The sequence below is a fragment of the Gorilla gorilla genome, chromosome 14, assembly GCF_029281585.2.
Source record: "Gorilla gorilla gorilla isolate KB3781 chromosome 14, NHGRI_mGorGor1-v2.1_pri, whole genome shotgun sequence".
Classification (NCBI taxonomy): Eukaryota; Metazoa; Chordata; class Mammalia; order Primates; family Hominidae; genus Gorilla; species Gorilla gorilla.
This window is the reverse complement of record NC_073238.2, coordinates 57,477,386-57,497,142: the sequence shown is the minus strand read 5'-3', so window position 1 is coordinate 57,497,142 and position 19,757 is coordinate 57,477,386. Positions and strand designations below refer to the sequence as shown.

The window sequence follows — 19,757 nt, the reverse complement described above, 5'->3', positions numbered from 1 at the left end:
ATAAATGACCTCTGCGGTATCAACAGCACACAAGCTCCTTGGTTACACACAGCCTGTTTCCTTCTGACGTTTGCTTTCTTTCTGTTTTGTATTTGTAGCAAATAAATCCTTCCTAAAAGAATAAATGTAAGAAAGTTTCAAACAAAACAGGTAGAAGAATCCACTGACAATATCAAAGATTGAAAATATATAGGCCACAAATTTCTTGGAACAAAAGCCACCTGGGTAAGAGGGTAATCAAAACTTCAGGGTTATGACTATCCTCTCCACTTGCTAGAGCACCAAATACATGGTGTATGGGGAAAAGATTTCATAGTCATGGCATCTATCTCTAATCTATATCACAGTGCTACACAGTGCTCCCTTAACCACGTGTATTGCAATCTCCTCATAATATGCTTGGGAGTGAGGGAATGCATCACTCTGAAAGCCGGGCTGGATTCATAATCCCTGCTCCAAGTTCTACCCCTTCACTTACCTGCTGGGCAAGCAACAGCTCTTCCCAGGAACCCAGGGCTCCATGTGTGAACAGAAGTAGGAGCTTAGAGAGAATCCCTGGTTTCAGAAGTGATTCAGGGAAGAAAATCGTGCAGGAGATGAGGAAAGGGGTAAACTTCACTCAGAGCTCGGCCAGTGAGGTCTGGGTGCTTGGTTTAAGTAATGACTCCAGAGTCTCAATTCTCTAGACAAAGAATGTACTGGTGGGAAGGCAAAGGATATTGTGACGGCAAGATGATAATAGCTGACAAATTATTAGGAAGAGAACAGAACTGAAGTAAGTGGAAGTATTTATAAAGTAAAAATTCTTTGGCCATAGGGAGAAAATGAAGGACAAATTGAATTTTCTCTTGAATTTGTCTTAAAAAAATCCCAAAAGATAAAATATCATAAAGGTTATTTTGTCAGGGTAGGGGAAAAGTTTGAAAATCATAAAACTAACTTACCTGATACAGCTTTCTCCCTGATCTTTCTTCTGTCATGAGATATAAATATCTTTAAACAACTTTAAGGAATTCTTCTAGACTTAGCTGAGATCCCTTTTTTCTTGTGTCAGGGTCTCACTCTGTCACCCAAGCTGGAGTGCAGTGGAGCAATCACTTACTGCAGGCTCCAACCCCTGTGCTCAAGGGATCCTCTTGCCTCAGTCTCCTGAGTAGCTGGGACCACAGGGACATGCCACCATATCGGCTAATTTTTGTATGTTTTGTAGAGATTGGGTCTCTCTCTGTTGCCCAGGCTGGTCTCAAACTCCTGGGCTCAAGTGATCCTCTCACCTTAGCCTCCCAAAGTGCTGGGATTATAAGTGTGAGCCACCATGCCCAGCTGCTGAGAGCCTTATTAAATGGATATTTTAGATAGATTTTTATTTGAAGTGGTCTGTTCCATAATTATGACACAACTCTATATTATTTGCATCTTTGTGGCAGAACCCAGCTGTTATATCTTACACTACCAACAGAAACTACAGCTAATACATTTGAGATTAATTCCCATTACACTAATTTCTGGCTTTCTCAAAATCTGAAGTATGTATTAAGTAATTACGAGGATTTCAAATCCCAGTTTCACTACTTCTTAGCTGTTTGACCTTAGACAGCTTATTTAACATCTCTGTGCCTAAGTTTCACCATCTGTAAAGTGGTTTTTGGGGGGTTTTCCTTGATATTAAATGACTTACTTAGTAGATGAAAAGCATTCCAGAACAGTATCTGGCACACAATAAGTGCTACTAAAGTGGGGACTGTCATTTGTTTTGTGCTTTAAGGTGCGCAAAAGACCTATCACATCCTCTCATTTTAAGATCTTTGCCACAACCTAATTGACAGATAAATTTTGAATGGCTTGTCCTAAGACTAGAGCTAGGATATGGAGAGGCCAGCACACAAACCAAGTCCTCAGGGCATTCCCTGTGTTTCTTTCCAATTCCCTTGTCTTGGAAATGAGAAAACAGGCCCAAAGAAGTTAAGTGACTGGTTACTTAACTACTAAACTGGAAGAGGTTACTGATTGTTCTATCACTGTGATCCAAATCTTTTGTGTCTCCTTTTCTTTACTGCAGCAAGTGAGGGGGGCACTTGCTTGTTTAATGAGCTTTCTGATGAGATAATGCTGGTGAAGAATTTACTCTTCCCTGCCCCACAGTGAAGACTCGGTAAATGGTAGCTACCTCTGTCCCGCTGCAAGCCTTGTCCTGCTTCCTTTGTGGTTAAAGTCTAGGCTCAGGTCAAAAGACACCATGGAAAACAAGATGTTGCCACATTTCAGTACATGCTAGCCAAGACTTCCCATGATTTGCTTACCGTTTTGGTGGATCGTTAATGTGGGGGTGCCTGAGCATCAGCAATATGAATGTGTGTGAGCCAGGTGACTTGGGAATTTTCAGTTTTTTGCTGTTGATGTTGCTATCACTCTAATAGTATTCATCACAGAGGAGCCCTGCCCTCCTGTACACAGATGCCTGCCATGGCATCCACACCCACCCAGGGCCAGAGAGGCAGTGACCAAGAGGATTATTTCCTGTCCTTACTCCATGGTCCTCTCCCTGGTGGAGGTGGGCAGGGGCGGTTAAGAACGAGGCACCACATCCAGGAGGTCTGGTCCACACTTACTGCCTGTGTTACCCTGTGGGATTTACTGAGTCTCTTGGGGCCTCAGTTTTCTTATTGGTAAATTATTCCCTATCTTATGAGAGTGTGGTGAGAATTAAATAGTGTTTTCAGAAGAGTTTGGCAAGGAAAAGTTTCCTGGTGATTGTAAGTTGTCACACTTTTTACAGCCAGCTGCAGGGCTGCTGGGTGGCACTGCCCCTTCTGACCCCAGCTGGCCTCCTACACGTTATATTTAAATCAGATATTTATTTTACCCTCAAAAACTTAGCTTTTTCTCCCCTCCCTAATTAATGGCACAAACCTTCTTCCCTACATTTCCAAGGGAGGTGGCGGTTACACTGTAAACAAGGTGCTGGTGGGCTGGCAGGCACCTCGGCCTGTGTGTTCCGCTATGGCCTCTCCTTGATCTGGGGAAGGACATGCCAGGGGTGGCACTTGAATTTGACTGGAGACTAGAGCCCACCATAGATGATCTGTGCTGTCCTCCTCCAAAAGAAAGAAGGGAACTCTTTGAGAAGATAACTTGGTCTCATGAGGCTTAAAAAAAGCTGCCTCCTGGACCTATGAAAAACTAGTTTTGACCACATACCACTCCGTACTACAAAAGGTTAGATAATAGTGTCATTTTCTATCAGTATTCCATACACACACACATATACATGTCTACATAAGGAGAGAGAACTTGTGCCAGGCACTGTGTTACATTTTACATATAATCCTTACAATACCCTGAGAGATATGACTTCTATTACACACCTGAAGAAACTGAGAATTACAAATGTTAAGTAATCTTCCCAAAGTCACACAGCTTCAGGCCTAGCCAGAGTAAAATCCAAGTTTGTCTGGCTTAAGTCCCCATTTTTTTTTGAGACGGAATCTCTCTCTGTCCCCCAGGATGGAGTGCAGTGGTGCCATCTCGGCTTACTGCAACCTCCGCCTCCCAGGTTTAAGCGATTCTTCTGCCTCTCGGCCTCCTGAGTAGCTGGGATTACAGGCACGTGCCTCCACACCCGGCTAATTTTTTGTATTTTTAGTAGAGACAGGGTTTTACCATGTTAGCCAAGATGGCCTCAATCTCCTGACTTCATGATCCACCCACCTCGGCCTCCCCAAATGCTGGGATTACAGGCATGAGCTACAACACCCAGCCTAAGTCCCCATTCTTAACCCAAATATGCCTGACTATAAGAATGATCTGGGATGGTTGTTAAAAATAGATTATGTGGGCTACACCCAAGACCAGCTGAATCAGGGTCTCCAGAGAAGAGGCTGGCTAGGGGATCTGATTTTTTTAACAAGTGCCCCCAGGTGACTGCTACTGAGAAAGACCTCCCAACACCCCTGGTTGTTCACCCCTGGCTGTTGACAATCGTGGGAAGTGCTTAAGGCACACCAATCAAGGCCCAGGCCCCAACCCATGAAAGAACCCTTGGGTTCTTTCCCAAGTTCTGTCTTTGATAAAACACTTAACCCTCTGTAGTTCACACAGTTTTCTGAGCTATAAAGTGGAGATGCATCATAATACCTGCTCACAAATCTAACGAGAGTGCTGTGAGAATGAAATGAGAACACTGGTGGTGACTGAAAGAAAACTTACTTCTCAAAGTTATTATGAACCTTCACATAATCTGTCTCATAGGCTTTTGTTGGTTGACCTGGGAATTTAACCATCCACCTAATATGGTGTGTATCAGAAAATTCATTCAGATTTCAAAATAATTCCCAAAAATTTTAGAATACAATGTATTTCAATTTTCAGAACTGCCTCTATTTAACCAAAGTTTTGTATTATAGGCCCAGGAATATTGAATGTGTCATATGAAGTCTTTTCCATGAGAGTATTAAATGAACTCTCATGGAAAGTTGATTTGACTTCATGGTCTATTTGGTGTCTCTTTTAAATGAATCCTAATATTGTTAAATGGAAAGTGTAGACTCTAAAATGATATCTCTACAGTGATTACACCATGAAAAAGTGTAATAGCTCTGATTCAATGAACATTTCTATGTGCCCAAATCTGTGCTAAGCCAGTAATTTTCATGCTATCCTTATTAAATGTTATTTCCATTTGCTGAGGCTTAAAGAGACTAATTATCTCTGTAAGGGTCATTTAACTTGTGAGAATGAAGATACAGGATTCAAACAGTATCAGACCCCAAATTTTGGGGATATTCAAACAGAATATCAGACCCCAAATTGGCCGCCCTGCTGTATAAAATCCACATGCATACACATGGATTGGCATGCTAACACAGGACAACAAAAGCAATCACTGTGCTAGAGCAGAGGGATTATGGCTGATTTGTTCTTTAAAATGAATTATTGGTGTAAAAATTCATCTAATAAAAATATGGAGAAGAAAAAAGTTGCATTAAAAAATATACCTGAATTTTATGACTAGATATCAAGACTTGTATTGTAGGTTTTGGAGTTTAGATTCCATTCCAAAAGCTTTATGGTCTCTGGTCTATGTGAAAATTAAGGAAGAGAAAGAAATTTGGGTGGCAAGAAATCCACCTGAATGTCCTCTGCTCTTGGCAGCATTAAAGAAAATTGCTGTCCTTCATAGATGAGGATGAAGCCACTAGTAGCTTTCCAGGAGTGGTGATGGATTTGCTCTGAGCCCTCTTAAATTCCCTGCCCATCTCCTTTTATATCAGGGGAGGGCTGTTCAGGAATGGTGCTGCCAGTAAGGTAGCCATCCATATGAAGGGTGAACTCGGCACTTTCCGCCCAGCCAACCCACGCCCCACCCCCCCCCAGCTGCTCGGGAGGTGGGATAATCACATTCAGTACTTCTGAATGTTCCTTCTATAAGGACATCTCCTGACAGCCCAGTAGAAAACTAAATGCTGTTCATATCACTGGGAAAGCTCATCCTTCCCCAATCCATTCCTCCTTTAAGATGAGTTCCTTTCCCCAAAGTGACTTTTCTCCCTTTCTAACAGATATCTGCAAATGAAATAGAAATGCTTTTGATGAGGCTGCCACGCATGTTCAAACAGGAATTCACGGGTGTGGGAGCCACTCTGGAAAAAAGATGGAAGTTGTGTGCCTTTGAAGGAATTAAAACTACCTAACTGCGAAGAGCAAAGCATCTCTGGAAATGAAACCATGTGAACCTGGCCAGGGCTGTGCGACGGGGGAGCAGGAGGTATGGGGTTGGTCCAGCACGCAACCTTTGTGGAGCCATCGAAGCCTGCCTTTAGTTATATCTGTGGCGTTCTCTTGTGAGTGGAAATGTAATTGTGTACCAGTTCTTAAAATAAACAAAGCTTCATACTGTGACAGATCTGTTTCCTATGAAAACCAAACAATGATTCCACAGTCATAATGATGGCAAAATGTTAAAATGTGCTACATTTGAGAATAGCTCACCAAGCAAAATATTTAAAGTTAATGATGGTGTAGCAATGATTGTTGCTAGGCTACAGAGTTGTATATGTAATGTATAGCTGAAATCATTAAATGACATTTTCCTGAAAGTCTTTCTGTTTTAGTTAAAAAAAAAAAAAAGAAAAAGAAAAAGAAAAAATTTTACAGTGAGGGAAAAGCATACCAAAAGAAAACTTGAATATGTGTCTAAACAGTTACTGTATTTTGTAAATTAAGTTATATGCTGTTCCAGGGACTTTTGCCTTATTGAAGAGGCAGAAAATATGATAGGACACATTGAGAATGCTTTATCAAGAATATTATTTTTCTAATGTAACAATTCTCCATCATAAGTTCTTTTAACATGGACTGCATAACAGTTTTCATAAAGTGTAAATAAAGGAAAAACTAGTGTTATTGTCTTGTACTTGGTATGTAACATTCAGGTTTATGCATCAAAATAAACATTCAGTAAATATTCCTGTTACAAATTTTATAGCAAAGATATTAATTTTTTTCAATAAATATGACTTCTACCATATTGGTTTTACAAATTATTCTTTGATATATTTTATTTTTCCCTTAAGAAAGCTTTTTCTCATTATTCAGTCCCATCTCATATCCTATTGTTTAAAAATGATTGATAAAATAAATGAGTGACATTAAGAGATAAAACATTATTTCAAATAGGAATATATAAAAATTGTGGAGTGGAAATTACCAAGAAAGGAGATTATACAGCATTAATATACAGTGTTAGAGTAGATTTTTAAAAATAGTATGACATAGCATCCACAAATAATAAATTTTACCTTGTTTTGTGTCCTCCTGGGCAGATACAAAGTAGCCTATTAATCTTATTAACTCTTGGATTTATGTATCTGTATGTTTACTGGAAAACACATTAGAAAGGAAATTAAGGGATCCACACTTGGACCAACAATTTAGATAGAATTTGGGCTTCCCCTCTTTATTTTAATAACAAATGGGATATGACTTAAAATTTTGTCCCCTTCCTGCTATCCTACATAAGAATCACAAAAAAGAAAAGCATCCTTAATTGTAATTGAAACATTTTTTAGGAAGACAGCTAAACAGTTAATGTTCTCTGATATTATGAAAAGATATTCATAATTTCTTATTGGACTTTTTGTCCTTTATTGATACCTTTGTTGATAAGTACCTTTATTGATCTCTAATAAATTAAGATGATATTTACTCATACCTCCCAAAAATATCTACACAAGTGTTTTGTTCAGGCTCAGGGCTAACACTATGAATATAAAGGTAAGTAAGAAAAGACCCTCTCCTTAATGTGCTCAGAGTTCAGTGTGAAAAAGACATTTTCGGCCCAGCGCGGTGGCTCATGCCTGTAATCCCAGCACTTTGGGAGGTCGAGGCGGGCAGAATCACTTGAGGTCAGGAGTTTGAGACCAGCCTGGCCAACATGGTGAAACCCCATCTCTATTAAAAATACAAAAAAAAAAAAAAAAGTAGCTGGGCGTGGTGGCGGGCACCTGTAGTCCCAGCTACTAGAGCAGGAGAATCACTTGAACCTGGGAGGTGGAGGTTGCAGTGAGCTGAGATTGCGCCACTGCACTCCAGCCTGGGTGACAGAGCCAAGACTCCATCTTAAAAAAAAAAAAAAAAAAAGAGGCATTTTCCCAAAAATTTCTATATGATGTGATTCTGGTAACAAGAAAGATATGACAGGTGCTATGGCATTCAAACTATATGTCCATATCATATTAAACCCTACACACCTTCCCTTACCATCAGTCCATGCCTACTACCACCATCATCCTGACAGATTTATATCCAAATCAACAGACACAAATAAAGACACAACAGTCAGAAAGGAGAAGACATCATTTACAGATGATGCTATTATTGTAAAATAGAAAACCTAAGCAGTTTACGTGAAAAACAACAAGGAAAAAATAATTCAGTAAAGTGGCTAGTTCTGTAAAGTCATGAAGTCTAGTAAGGATACAGGGGAAGGTACCACAGCCTGTGCTATTTCTAATGGAAAGCATGGTGGATATTCTCAAACATGCATTGATACTTTCAACTATTACTGGCAGTCACATTAGCAGAAAGACATCCTGCACAGGGTAAACCCCCAACTCTGAGCTCTGTGCTCACACAAAGCTGAGGGACCTCATATTAGATCTGACAAGAAGATATCATTTCCAAACACGTGGATATGAGCCCTACGGGGCAACTTGGGGGAGTGAAATGGTTAATTCAGCTTCCAAAAACATTAGAGTCATTGCTGGAGATAAGCTGCTGCACTAGAAAAATCTATTTTGGCTGTAAATTTTTTATTTATACTTGAAATGAATTCTGTTACTTGTCTAGAAATATGTTGGTTATATATTTTAACTTCAATTATGTGAATCATTTATCTTTGGATTTTTTCAAATCCTCTAAATTATTTCACAGACTCTCAAGTTCAGATGGGACTTTGGAGATCACCTGGGGAAGGAACTAACATCTGTGCCTATGAGAGTGGTCTGGAGACTACGTATATCTGTCACCCCATCCTCTTTAATACTCCTGATAACTCTGTATGAAGATAATATTATCATCCCCATTTGTCACACAAGGATAACGAGGCTCAGAAGTTTTAAGTAATTTGTCCAACTTTGCAGTTAGTAACTTTTGTATCAGGATTTGAACCTAAGGCTAACTGGCTCCAAAACATATTCTCCTTTTCACTGGTCATACTTCTATTAATGGTTTGACCCATTCCATCCACCTGTGAGCCCAATGCCATCCAGTGCCTTTGGATCCCTTTTTATTCTCCTTTATTCTCCACCATCCTTTCACATTGGTAGAGGGGTGAAGACTCTTCACGCCTTTCTCTCCTTAGAATAAGCAGAATATTGAAGGTTTGGAGATCCCTGTGATCTGGCCCCAAAGGGCCTCTCTAACTTGCTTTTTCACTGTTTCCCTGAAAAGGATTCATCTTTTTTCTTGCTTTTCTTCTTTTGTTCATCTATTTGAATGAAACAATCTTCATCACATCTAGTTATCACAGTTCTACCCAACCTTAAATGTGAAATAAGCCTTCATGCCCCAGCAGAAGTCGCTCCTCCTGCCTCTGCACAGCCATCCCACACTTTCTGAAGGCACTTGCCACCCAGCTGTCCTTGCCCTATTATATTACAAGCTCTTTGATGGACTGAACACATCTCATTTACTTTGAATTATTTCTCAAAGTGGTTTTGCTTACAAATATTTAGAAAGTAGGACAGAGAATGATCAAGATGTTTTTCTACCTCCAGGGACCAATCTGCCTATACTTACCCAAGGGGAAAATATTACAAAATATTTGAAAAGGCTGCAAATATCTTAGATCCAAGATTCCAAGGTGGGAAATGTGAGTGAGAATGTACTGCATATTATTGAAATAAAAAAATAAAAAATAACCCAATTCCTATTCAAACTTCAAACCCAGATCAATTATCAACTGTTCTACGAGGCCCCGATTCCCTCAGGAGCCCTTCTCCTGGGCTTCCCCTACTATTCATTACATTTCTATTGCAGCCCATTTACTGGATTTTAATCATTTTTTAATGTGGCTGTCTTTCCACTCCTGTAGGCAGTAGACCTCCCTTACTCATCCCTCTAGTCCCTCAGAGTCTGACATGACATATCATTGCTTTTAAATAAATATTTATCACATTAATGAAAGAAGACCCACAGGAACTTTCTGAAGTTGTTGAATCAGAATCTATTCAGGTATTAGGTCCAGCTAGAACTTTGTGTCTCTCCATTGTAATACCTTGGCAGAACGCTTATTTTTTAATTTTTCTTTTTTATTGTGGTAAAATACTTAACAATTTAGCCAGTCATAAGTGTACAATTCTGTGACATTAAATGCATTCACAATATTATGTAGCCAATCATCACTATTTATACCCAAAACTTTTACATTATCCCCAGCAAAATTCTGTACTCACTATACAATAACTCCTCATCCTCTTACCCTTCTAACCTCTGGTAACTTCTATTCCCTGCATCTCCATTAATGTACCTATTCTAGGTATCTCATGTAAGTGGAATCTTAACGGCATTTGCCCTTCTGTGTCTGGTTTCTTTCACTCAGCATAACACCTTTAAGGTTCATCCATACTGTAGCATGTATCAGAATTTCATTTCTTTTTAAGGCTGAATAATAGGCCAGGCACGGTGGCTCACATCTGTAATCCAGAATTTTGGGAGGCTAAGGTGGGCGGATCACTTGAGGTCAGGAGTTCGAGACCAGCCTGGCCAACATGACGAAACCCCATCTCTACTAAATACTAAATACTGAATACTCTACTAAAATGCAAAAATTAGCCAGGTGTGGTGGCACATTTCTGTAATCCCAGCTACTCGGGAGGGTGAGGCAGGAAAATCGCTTGAACCCAGGAGGTGGAGGTTGCAGTGAGCCGAGATTACGCCACTGCACCCCAACCTGGGTGACAGAGTGACACCCTGCCTCAAAAAAAAAAAAAAAAAAAGGTTAAAAAAAAAAGAAGAAGAATATTCCATTGTATAAGAACTCTTCTTGCCGGCTTAGGTATTTTTAACCTATTACAGTAAGAAAAAGTCATTGATCAGTGTTGGAAAATATTTAAATACCGCATCAAAAACATTTGAAAGTGTAGGGAAGCTTATTTTTAACTCAATAAACTGTTCATTTTCATTGAGGGTAAAAATGAAATGAAAAAAATAGAAGATGTTGGTAGTAATTGTATAGAAAATGAGACTAAACAAATGTCCATGCAACAAATTATGATTCACAACAAGTTGTTTTTTCTTGGTAAGGGTCGGGGATATTTTACTTTGAGGTTGGTTCTTGGGGTTTTTTGTGTGTGTTGGGGGGGTTGTAGCCCTTTTCAGAAAATGGCTACTGTGTTTATTTATTGGACTTAATAATAGGTGGTTTATCTCCAAAACATAAGACCTCTTTTCCCATAATACTCAGTTTCTTCTCATAAACTGAGAAAATAGAGATATCACATCTCTAAGAATCTTATAGCTTGACTTATTTTTCATCGAAATGGTAAACGGTTCACACGTATGTTAAATAAGCCCATCATAAGTAGCTGAAGAAACTATCCTGTGTAGCGCACCGAAAATGAGCATTTTAAACAAGCTATAGTGAATGTGTTTACATATTAGATCACTAAAACACCGTCCCGCTAGTTCCACCACCTCCCAATTTCCCCCTTTATTTGCAAGCAGACTTTCTTTCATTCCCAGGCTTCAAATGTTTGGAAATGTCTCCTACTGTGTAGGCGAGCACTCAGGCTGCACTGGAGTCAAGCCCGGCCCAACAGTCACTGACCTTGTGGCCATGGCACATCCCTTAACCACACCGAGGTGCTAGTCCCAGATCTATAATATGGGAACGTTAATGCCTGTGTCATAGGGTGATGATTAAATAAGACAGCATGCATAAAGCACCCCCTAACATAGAGCCAGGCAGACTGAAGGCATTTGTTTCCACAAAAATAGTACTTAAACTACATCATTCCCAGAAAAGGGAACAAACCCTTTCCCTATCAGCCTATGCCTATCCTGACCACTGACAGTCAATCATATGCTTCTAAATACAAGATAAAATAAATATAAAACAAGCATAATCCCCACCAATAGTCCATTAAACATGTTCAAGTGTAAGACTGACATTAGCAAGATAATTGTAATTCTCTAACCTGCAAAGACTTCCGCAACTCTTACAGACAAATAAGTAGTGACCATCAAAGTTCTCTCATCACAGACAAAATTAAAGCCTCAATTCTTTGTTACAGCTCCCTTTTTACTTGTTTGGTATATTTCCAATAAGCAGTAATTAGGGTCAAATACATTCAGCTGTGAAGAAACTAGGCTCTGGGCTACTGCCACTTTGAATGATGGTCAACTAGGTATACAGTATGCAAAGATTAAATAAAGTATTAATTATGGTTTTTTTAAGCCAGCAGAGACATTGTCAGGAAAAATTATAGTTGTAGCTGCAATAGTATTATTTTAGAGAACATACACATCTATTATAGTAGCCGAGAGTGTCAAAGTAAAAGACTCCAGTAAATCTAGTAATTACAGACTGTTTGTGTTAATAAAATTAGCTGCTGTGGTCCAAAATTTTAACTCTTGCCTGCTCACGAAACTGTACAGATACCCAAACAAGCTAAGATGTTTGCTCTGCACATTTCACCTTTTATATAATGTACATTTATCAGTACAGGGCTATTTACTTCATGGGAAAAACAGAAGCATAAAAATAAATTGCAGACATTTTACAGTAGAAAATATTACGTCTTCAATACAAGGCAAAAAAGTGGTTAACGTACAATAGCAAGTGCACTGCATGTAATGAAATGCATTTTTTGCCTAGCAAATATATTTAATGTGTGTTGAAAGTTGTAATATCTTCTCCTGCACAAAGAAATTTCTATTATAAAGCTCATTTGCTATTGCACGGAGTGAAACCCTTTTTCTTGTTTACTAAAGTAGTCCATCTTAATATCAGCCCACAACACTGTCAAGTTCACTTAAGAAGAGCTATGTGTAGATAAGAATAGGACTGAATCAGAAACCAGAATATTCCATTTCATCTGCTTTTCATATCTGAGAAACTGCTATGTAATTCACTACATCTGGTAGCAATCTCATTTTGGAAAACATTTTTTTTTTCAGAGAAAAGGCTAAAAATGGGTCAATTTGAGGCTCTCATCAACAAATAAATCTTTTGCCTTTGAATATGTTTATGCATAAGTGAGGATTTGTTTCTCTAGTATTTCTTGAGATAGAATAGCAAGTATGGTCTGGGAAGTCAAACATTGTCTTCAGGTGGAGATAATGTATGAAAACCTACTGTGGGTCTTTTATTAAACAGACATTATTATATCAAAATCAACATATCATGCATCATTTTTAAGACTTGCAATCATAGTAAATCAAGTTTCAAATATGAAGTACTATTAATTCTTAGATTAATTCTCACTGTCTAAGGCTGAGCAACAACAGGGTAGGATTTTGCACCTCACTGTCTGTTCCTTGAGGAGATAAAGGGAACTTTGGTTCAATGTATATCTAAGACAAGGTTTTGTAGGCTGAGCCTTGTATGCAATTAGACTGTGGATAGCGGGGGACAGTGCAAAATCTAGACTGTGCTAACCTATAGTCAACCTTTTTTTTTTTTGAGACGAAGTCTCACTCTGTTGCCCAGGCTGGAGTGCAGTGGTGCAATCTCGGCTCACTGCAACCTCCGCCTCCCAGGTGTAAGCGATTCTCCTGCCTCAGCCTCCCTAGTAGCCAGGATTACAGGCGCCCACCACAAGGCCTGGCTAATTTTCATATTTTTAGTAGAGACAGGGTTTCACTATGTTGGCTAGGCTGGTCTCGAACTCCTGACCTTGTGATCCACCCGCCTCAGCCTCCCAAAGTGCTGGGATTACAGGCGTGAGCCACCGTGCCCAGCCTAGTCAACCCATTTTTGTATTGCTGCTCTACCATGGGGGACTGGTAAATGAAGAACATAGCCATTTGCTCTGGAGGGGATAAATCACTGGCCATAGAGGCAGTAGAGTGAGGTGCCCAAGAGCATTCTTCTGGAATCATCCCAATTCAGTGATCATGGGCACATGATTTAATCTCTTTGAGGTTTAATCCTGAAATGGGTTAATACTAACCCTTATAGAGTAATTCTGTAATTTTATCCATTGACTAAGTAGTACTAGGTCATCTAGGATTGCAGAATTGAAGCAAAAGTTTTCAATCTCATGACTTCACTGTCCCCTCCCAATTGAAAGGTGTCTCCCCTCAGAGATCACCACTAATACATCAAGTGGAATCAACTTTCTGATTCCTCTCTAGAACAACAAATGCTTTCATACAACATAACAGAAAATCTCCCACCTGTCTTAAGAGCTTTGTGCACTGTGTGGAACTAGAATTAGGACTTCCAAAGAACCCCAGATTCCTGACGCTTCACTGAGAGATTCTGAGAACTCACGAAACCAATGAATAACAGGCAAGCTCCTAACTCAAACCAGGCCTCTTGGAAGAGAGTCTTGGCAAAGACATACCTGGTATGTTTTCTCAAATATAAAGTATTTCGGAGGAAATAGAACATCATCCCACTCTTGAGACAGAGAAGGGACTAGATATCTTCTCCCGGGTCCTCTATCTCCAGTAAAGATGGGACACTTTGGTGGGAGAATCAAAGGGATAGAATCCATCTTGTGCTCCTTTGCTTCATATTACTTTATGGGAAGGCAACGTGGTTGTTTTTATCCCATATTGCCCCATGTTCAGACCGGAGGAAGGAAGTGGGGAGAGAAGGAGTTAAATGGTCCTTAATGCCATTTAGAATTTCTCAAACTTGGAAGTTAAAGCTGGGGTGTAAGAGCCCCCAACTCCTTCTTTGTTCTTACAACCCTTTTGACTCCGTATTTCATATTTCCTTCTTTCCCATAGGGCTTTGCTCTGTGAGTACTTATGTAACTGGCTCATTGATTAATCAGGTCACATATAGTGATTTTCAATGAACTGGGAAGGAATACTCATTACCACATACATATACATTCACTAATACACAGATGTATACACATCCACACATACCCACACTGATAAAAATTCTTGTATACACACTCATGTAAATATCACATCTGGTACAAACATATACATATGTAGCCACATTTACACACATTCACAACTTCACTGACCTCCAGATACCTCTGGGTTTGGCAATCATTTTTGACCCCTCAGGTTCTTCCCTCTCCTCCGTCTATTTCTTTCAGCTATTCACTTTTCCCAGTAGGATGACTAACTTAGGACAAATAACAGAAGGTGACACTCAACCCTGTAGGTAATAAACATATGGAATTTACTTTGAAAAGATGACACTGGCAGGAAATGTAGGAGGATTGAAAATACTTCAAACAAATTTATGAAAGAGCCGGAAAAGGAAAATAAACTGACACCGTTAATCCACAAGGACATCAGTGAACTCTGTTCCAGAGAGGCACTGGCACGAGGTTCTAACTCAGGAATTTTTTTTTTTTTGAGACAGGGTCTCACTCTGTTGCCCAGGCTGGAGTGCAGTGGTGCAATCTCTGTTCACTGCAACCTCCACCTCTCAGGTTCAAGAGATTCCCCTGCCTCAGCCTCCCCAGTAGCTGGGATTACAGGTACCTGCCACCACGCCCAGCTAATTTTTGTATTTTTAGTAGAGATGGGGTTTCACCACGTTGGGCAGGCTGGTCTCTAACTCCTGAACTCAAGTGATTGGCCTGCTCGGCCTCCCAAAGTGCCGGGATTACAGGTGTTAGCCGCCACACCTGGCAGAAATTCTTATATTTACACAGAAATAATTTCTATGGCATACAGAGGTTATTAATGGCACTATTTAATGGTCTATCTATATCCATACCTCTTGCTCTGTAACATTGTAATCTTGTCCTGTTCCAGCTCTGGACTTGATCATTTATGCTGCTTTGGCCAATGAGACGGCTGCAGAAGCTGGAGAAGCCTCTGTGCATTTGTGCTTGCCCTCTTGCATGGTTAGGTTTGCATACTCTTGTACTCAGACACTGCTAATGAGAATGCATTGGGCTAGCTCACTGGGCTAGCCATGACAAATATGTACAGCTGAGCCAAGTGGCCCCAGCCAAGGCCATCTGGATCTGCTGATGGTCAGTTGATTCCTCAAGAAAATATGTCAGAGACAAGAACAATTCAGCCTCAATAGTTGATCTGCAGACTTGTGAGCTAAATAAATGATTGTTTAAGCCACTGAATTTTGGGGTGACTTCTCATGCAACATTATTTGTGGCAACAAGTAACTAACATTGAAACTGTTATCTAGAATTAGGGGGCTGCTATAACAAAAAAAATGGGCAGAGGCTAGAAAAATTATGAGGAAACTGCTACAAGAGAATGGAAAGATGACAACATGGGTTATGCAGTAACAAAAAAATGAGAAAACTGCTACATGTGTCAATTCAGATGGTAGAAAATGTGCCTAATAAACTTGAGATTTGAGCAATAACATTTCCAGGCATAATGTTGAAAGTGTCTGCTGCATACTGGTAAGATTCTACAAGAAATGAAAGGGCTAGAAAAATAACTGTCCAGTGCCTAAGCAAATTGAGAGAGACCATAGGGGAACTAGGACTTCTTGGTTGGAAAAGAAAATTGCTTTTCATCTGTCTCTTCAGCTGGCAAAAGAGTCTTAAAATAATATATAGCCTGAGACAAGGATCTAATTAAATACTTGCTTTAAGACCGTCTATTAAGACCCTGGAAAGAAACAGGACAGAAAACAGCAGATCCTCTAAGCTCAACAAATGTGCTACCAGGAGTTTTAAGAGCACTGTCTCACAGTACTTAACTTGCCCAAATAACCATGGTTGAATCTAGAGAGATCTAGCTCTAAAAGTAGTGTAGGTGTTGCTTTTGGCCCATTAGATTTATAAGAAACTCACAAAAGTTTTGATGGTACTATATTGACAAAAGGATCACCAGTTTATACTAAAAGATATTGAGACTATTCAAAATGTAAGAAAACCTCTAGGTCTCTAATTTCCACAATCTGGAAACAGGCTAAGAAAGTTGTTTAAAGCACACAGGAGTAGCCAAGGGGGTAGAAAAGACAACCCAGACGGTACAGAACAGAGCCTTAGAAAACAACAACCTGGGAAGTCACTTCCACGAGGCAGAACCGAGGCCTAATCAAGAATATTCCCTCCTCTGGAAGAGAAGGTCCTGGCAGCATTTTCAGGGATGGAATTCAGGATTGCTATGAGCCAGCGCCTCTTACTAGCTTTCCATTCTTTCCCTTTTTGAATAAGATTGTCTATTATACTTATTCTGTCCTTTCTTACCCTATTGCATTAGGTTTGAAGGTCAGATTTCTTATCTTTTTCACTCATAGATCTTCAACTCAAAGCAACTGTACCCAAGGAACTGCATTAGGACCTGTTTAACACCTTGAGATCCTGGACCTTGAGCCTGATGCTATGATTAGATGAGACCTTTAAGGATCTTGGGAGGAGGGAGAGAGTGTATTTTACATACGGGAATAAAAGAAAGAGTTGGGGCCAGAGTGTGAACATTCCACTTTCCTATCAGTTTCCATTCTAATTCCTGTATCAGCTTTACATTGCTACACATAATGCTGCATAACTGACCACACAAAAATGAGTGGCCTAAAACAACCATCATTGATTGGCTCACAGGCCTACAAGTTTGTAATTTAAGTTGGAAATTTCTCCTGATCCTAGTTGGGCTCACTTATATGTTTTCTAGGTCAGTTGGCTCTCAGCTGAGACTCACATTTCTGGTGGTGGTTGGCCTGTGGTTATCTTGGGGCAATAAGGTCAAATGACCTCAGCTTTGTCAATCCCACTCTCCCCCCCACGTCTTTCTCATTCTTCCAGGAGGCTAACCCTAGCATATACTTATGGTTAGCACATGGTAAATGCCAACTGACAGCAATTAATTTAAGCACACCCTGAGAATGACCCTATATGGCAGGTGCACCTGAATGTGTGTTCTGAGCTAGGGGGTTTGGGAGTGGCCAATCTGGAGATTCATTCCTTGTCTATGAGGAACATCTGAGCTCCCTATCTGTCCAGTGGAACATGGGCTATATGGGGGACTGAGACCCCGAGATTGGGGTTGCATGAAAGTTGCCAAGTGGAGGCTGTCAGGTAAAGAGTGTTAAGTGAAAATGCTATAAAAGCCACATGTTTTTTTGCAAGCGGTTGTGATTCTCCTGCCCAGCCCACCACCACTAGGCCATGCAATAATTCTGTCCAGCTCGTCAACACTGGACTCTCTCCCCTGTATGTAAGCCCCCAGTAAAATCTCATGTCTCATTCCCTGGCTCTGGGTCTCTTCTTCAGCCTCTTGAACCTGGTACCATCCCCAGTGGAGTCTACAGGGGTTTGATACAACAGTTATGATGAAGGAGCCAGGGAAGATTAAGATTTGTAGTTATAAAGAGCAGCAAGACAACAAGCCTCAATGCACAAGGACTTTCTCAGTCTCTGCTTGCATCATGCCAGTTAACTGCTGATCAGCCAAAATAGGTCACATATCTGAGCCCAGAAAAAAGGAGTGGACACATCAATATAATCAACCTACCATAATTCCCAAACTGTGTCCCGTGGAAACTAGCATCCCACAAGATATTATCAGATGTTCCACTTAAAAAAAGTTCTATGGTCATACATATTTGTGAAATGCTGCTTATTACATTCTCTTATTAAGTCATACCCATTAGCCTATTGAAGGCTCTAAGAATTCCTATTCTGTTTACCTTGATCTAACTGGTGTCTCCTACAATTATTTAGACATGAAACACATTAATTATTGAAAATCTTAAACACATCTTGAGAACTGTTTCGTGAATCACAATCTGAGTAACACCAGTCTATGTTATAAAAATTCACTGTAATAATTGCATTATAGTAAGGAGCTTTACGAGGCCTAGACGTTTTCATGACACAGCTAAGTAAACCACTAATAATAGTTATTTTCTCTACTTTCATATGAGAAAACCAAGAATCAGAAAAGTTAAGTAAGCCCCACAGAAAAGGAGGAGCAAAACTGTGCTGTATCCTCACATCTGCCTGATTCCAAATACCTATCATCTCTTTATCTCCCTACCTGTCAAGGGTGGAATGTCAGACACCATGACAAATGGCAGGCAGAGCAGCACAGGGTGATGGTCTCACAGCCAGGAAGCTGGCTTTAGTTCTGGCTTAGCCACTGACTAAATGATCTTGAGCAAGTGACAGCCTCTTAAACACTTTCGATAGGAAACACCATTCTCTAAGCTCCCATAAAGCTAGAAGAATCTGGAAAAGATTTTTGTGAACAGTCTTTGGGACATAGAAATCTTCTGAGGCTTCCCCATGTGCCACAGTAAAAATGACCTCAAACGTACTGCCCTGTCATAAATCTAGTACCGAACATAACAAATTCATTTTTTAATTTGTTTATTTCAATCACTTAAGATATTCAAAATAGCCTTCAGGCTGAAACTCTTCCCTTGCCCTTTCTAATTTTCCAGTGAAATCTCAATGATGTATTCCAGTGAGGGTATATTAATATTCTGAAGAAATACAATACCTGCATTGTAGACTCTAATTTTAGAACATTCATCACTGAGATGGTTTTCTCCTTCCTGTCCTAATTTTTTTTTCAGGTTGTCAGCCTGTTGAAGTATATTAAAGTAGGGGGTGACTTTCCTCTATGAAACATTTCTTTCTTGAGGTCCTGCTCTTTGTGAGGAATGGAGGGAGGCCCAGGAAAGGGAGGATCTGCAGCCCTTGGCCACTCTGAGTCTGCACTCTAACTGGGGAGATCAAACGAGGAGCCGAAAGCCCCAGCTGAACAGCAGGAACAAAGTCACTTCATCAAAGCCATTTTACTGTCGTGGACTCTGTCCTGGCTATATGTTACCATCATGCTGAGGCAATAGGTGAACTGGTCTCAAAGTCATTTTCAAATCAATTCTGAAATACACCTGGTTTGGGTGAGACAGCACCACACAAGACATTCAAGCAAATTCATCGTCTTAGAGGAAACATCCAAAATATATTTGAGCCTCCTGTTCTCCTGCGAGAAGCCATGCGACTCCTACGCTGTTATTGCCACCAGTGTAACAGTCCGTACCGGGGCTGCTTACTCTTCATTTAAGGCACGGAGGGCTGTCACAGCAGGATTTCTCAACCTCGGCACTACTAACATTTTGAGCCAAGTAT

General features: G+C 40.1%; 1 protein-coding gene and 1 long non-coding RNA gene across 3 annotated transcripts in view; one reads left to right on the top strand and one right to left on the bottom strand.

Moving 5' to 3' along the window:
- Positions 1–6,476, top strand: part of ENOX1 (ecto-NOX disulfide-thiol exchanger 1) — a 573,843-nt gene extending 567,367 nt beyond the window's left edge. For both annotated transcript variants that reach the window (XM_063697309.1, XM_063697308.1), the window contains one exon: positions 5,559–6,476. In XM_063697309.1, the coding sequence (XP_063553379.1) occupies positions 5,559–5,690 (132 nt within the window). In that variant the 3' untranslated portion in view covers positions 5,691–6,476. The remainder of the gene's footprint in view (positions 1–5,558) is intronic.
- Positions 1–19,757, bottom strand: part of LOC134756983 (uncharacterized) — a 173,830-nt gene that overhangs the window by 123,928 nt on the left and 30,145 nt on the right. The gene's annotated exons all lie outside the window — the stretch shown is intronic.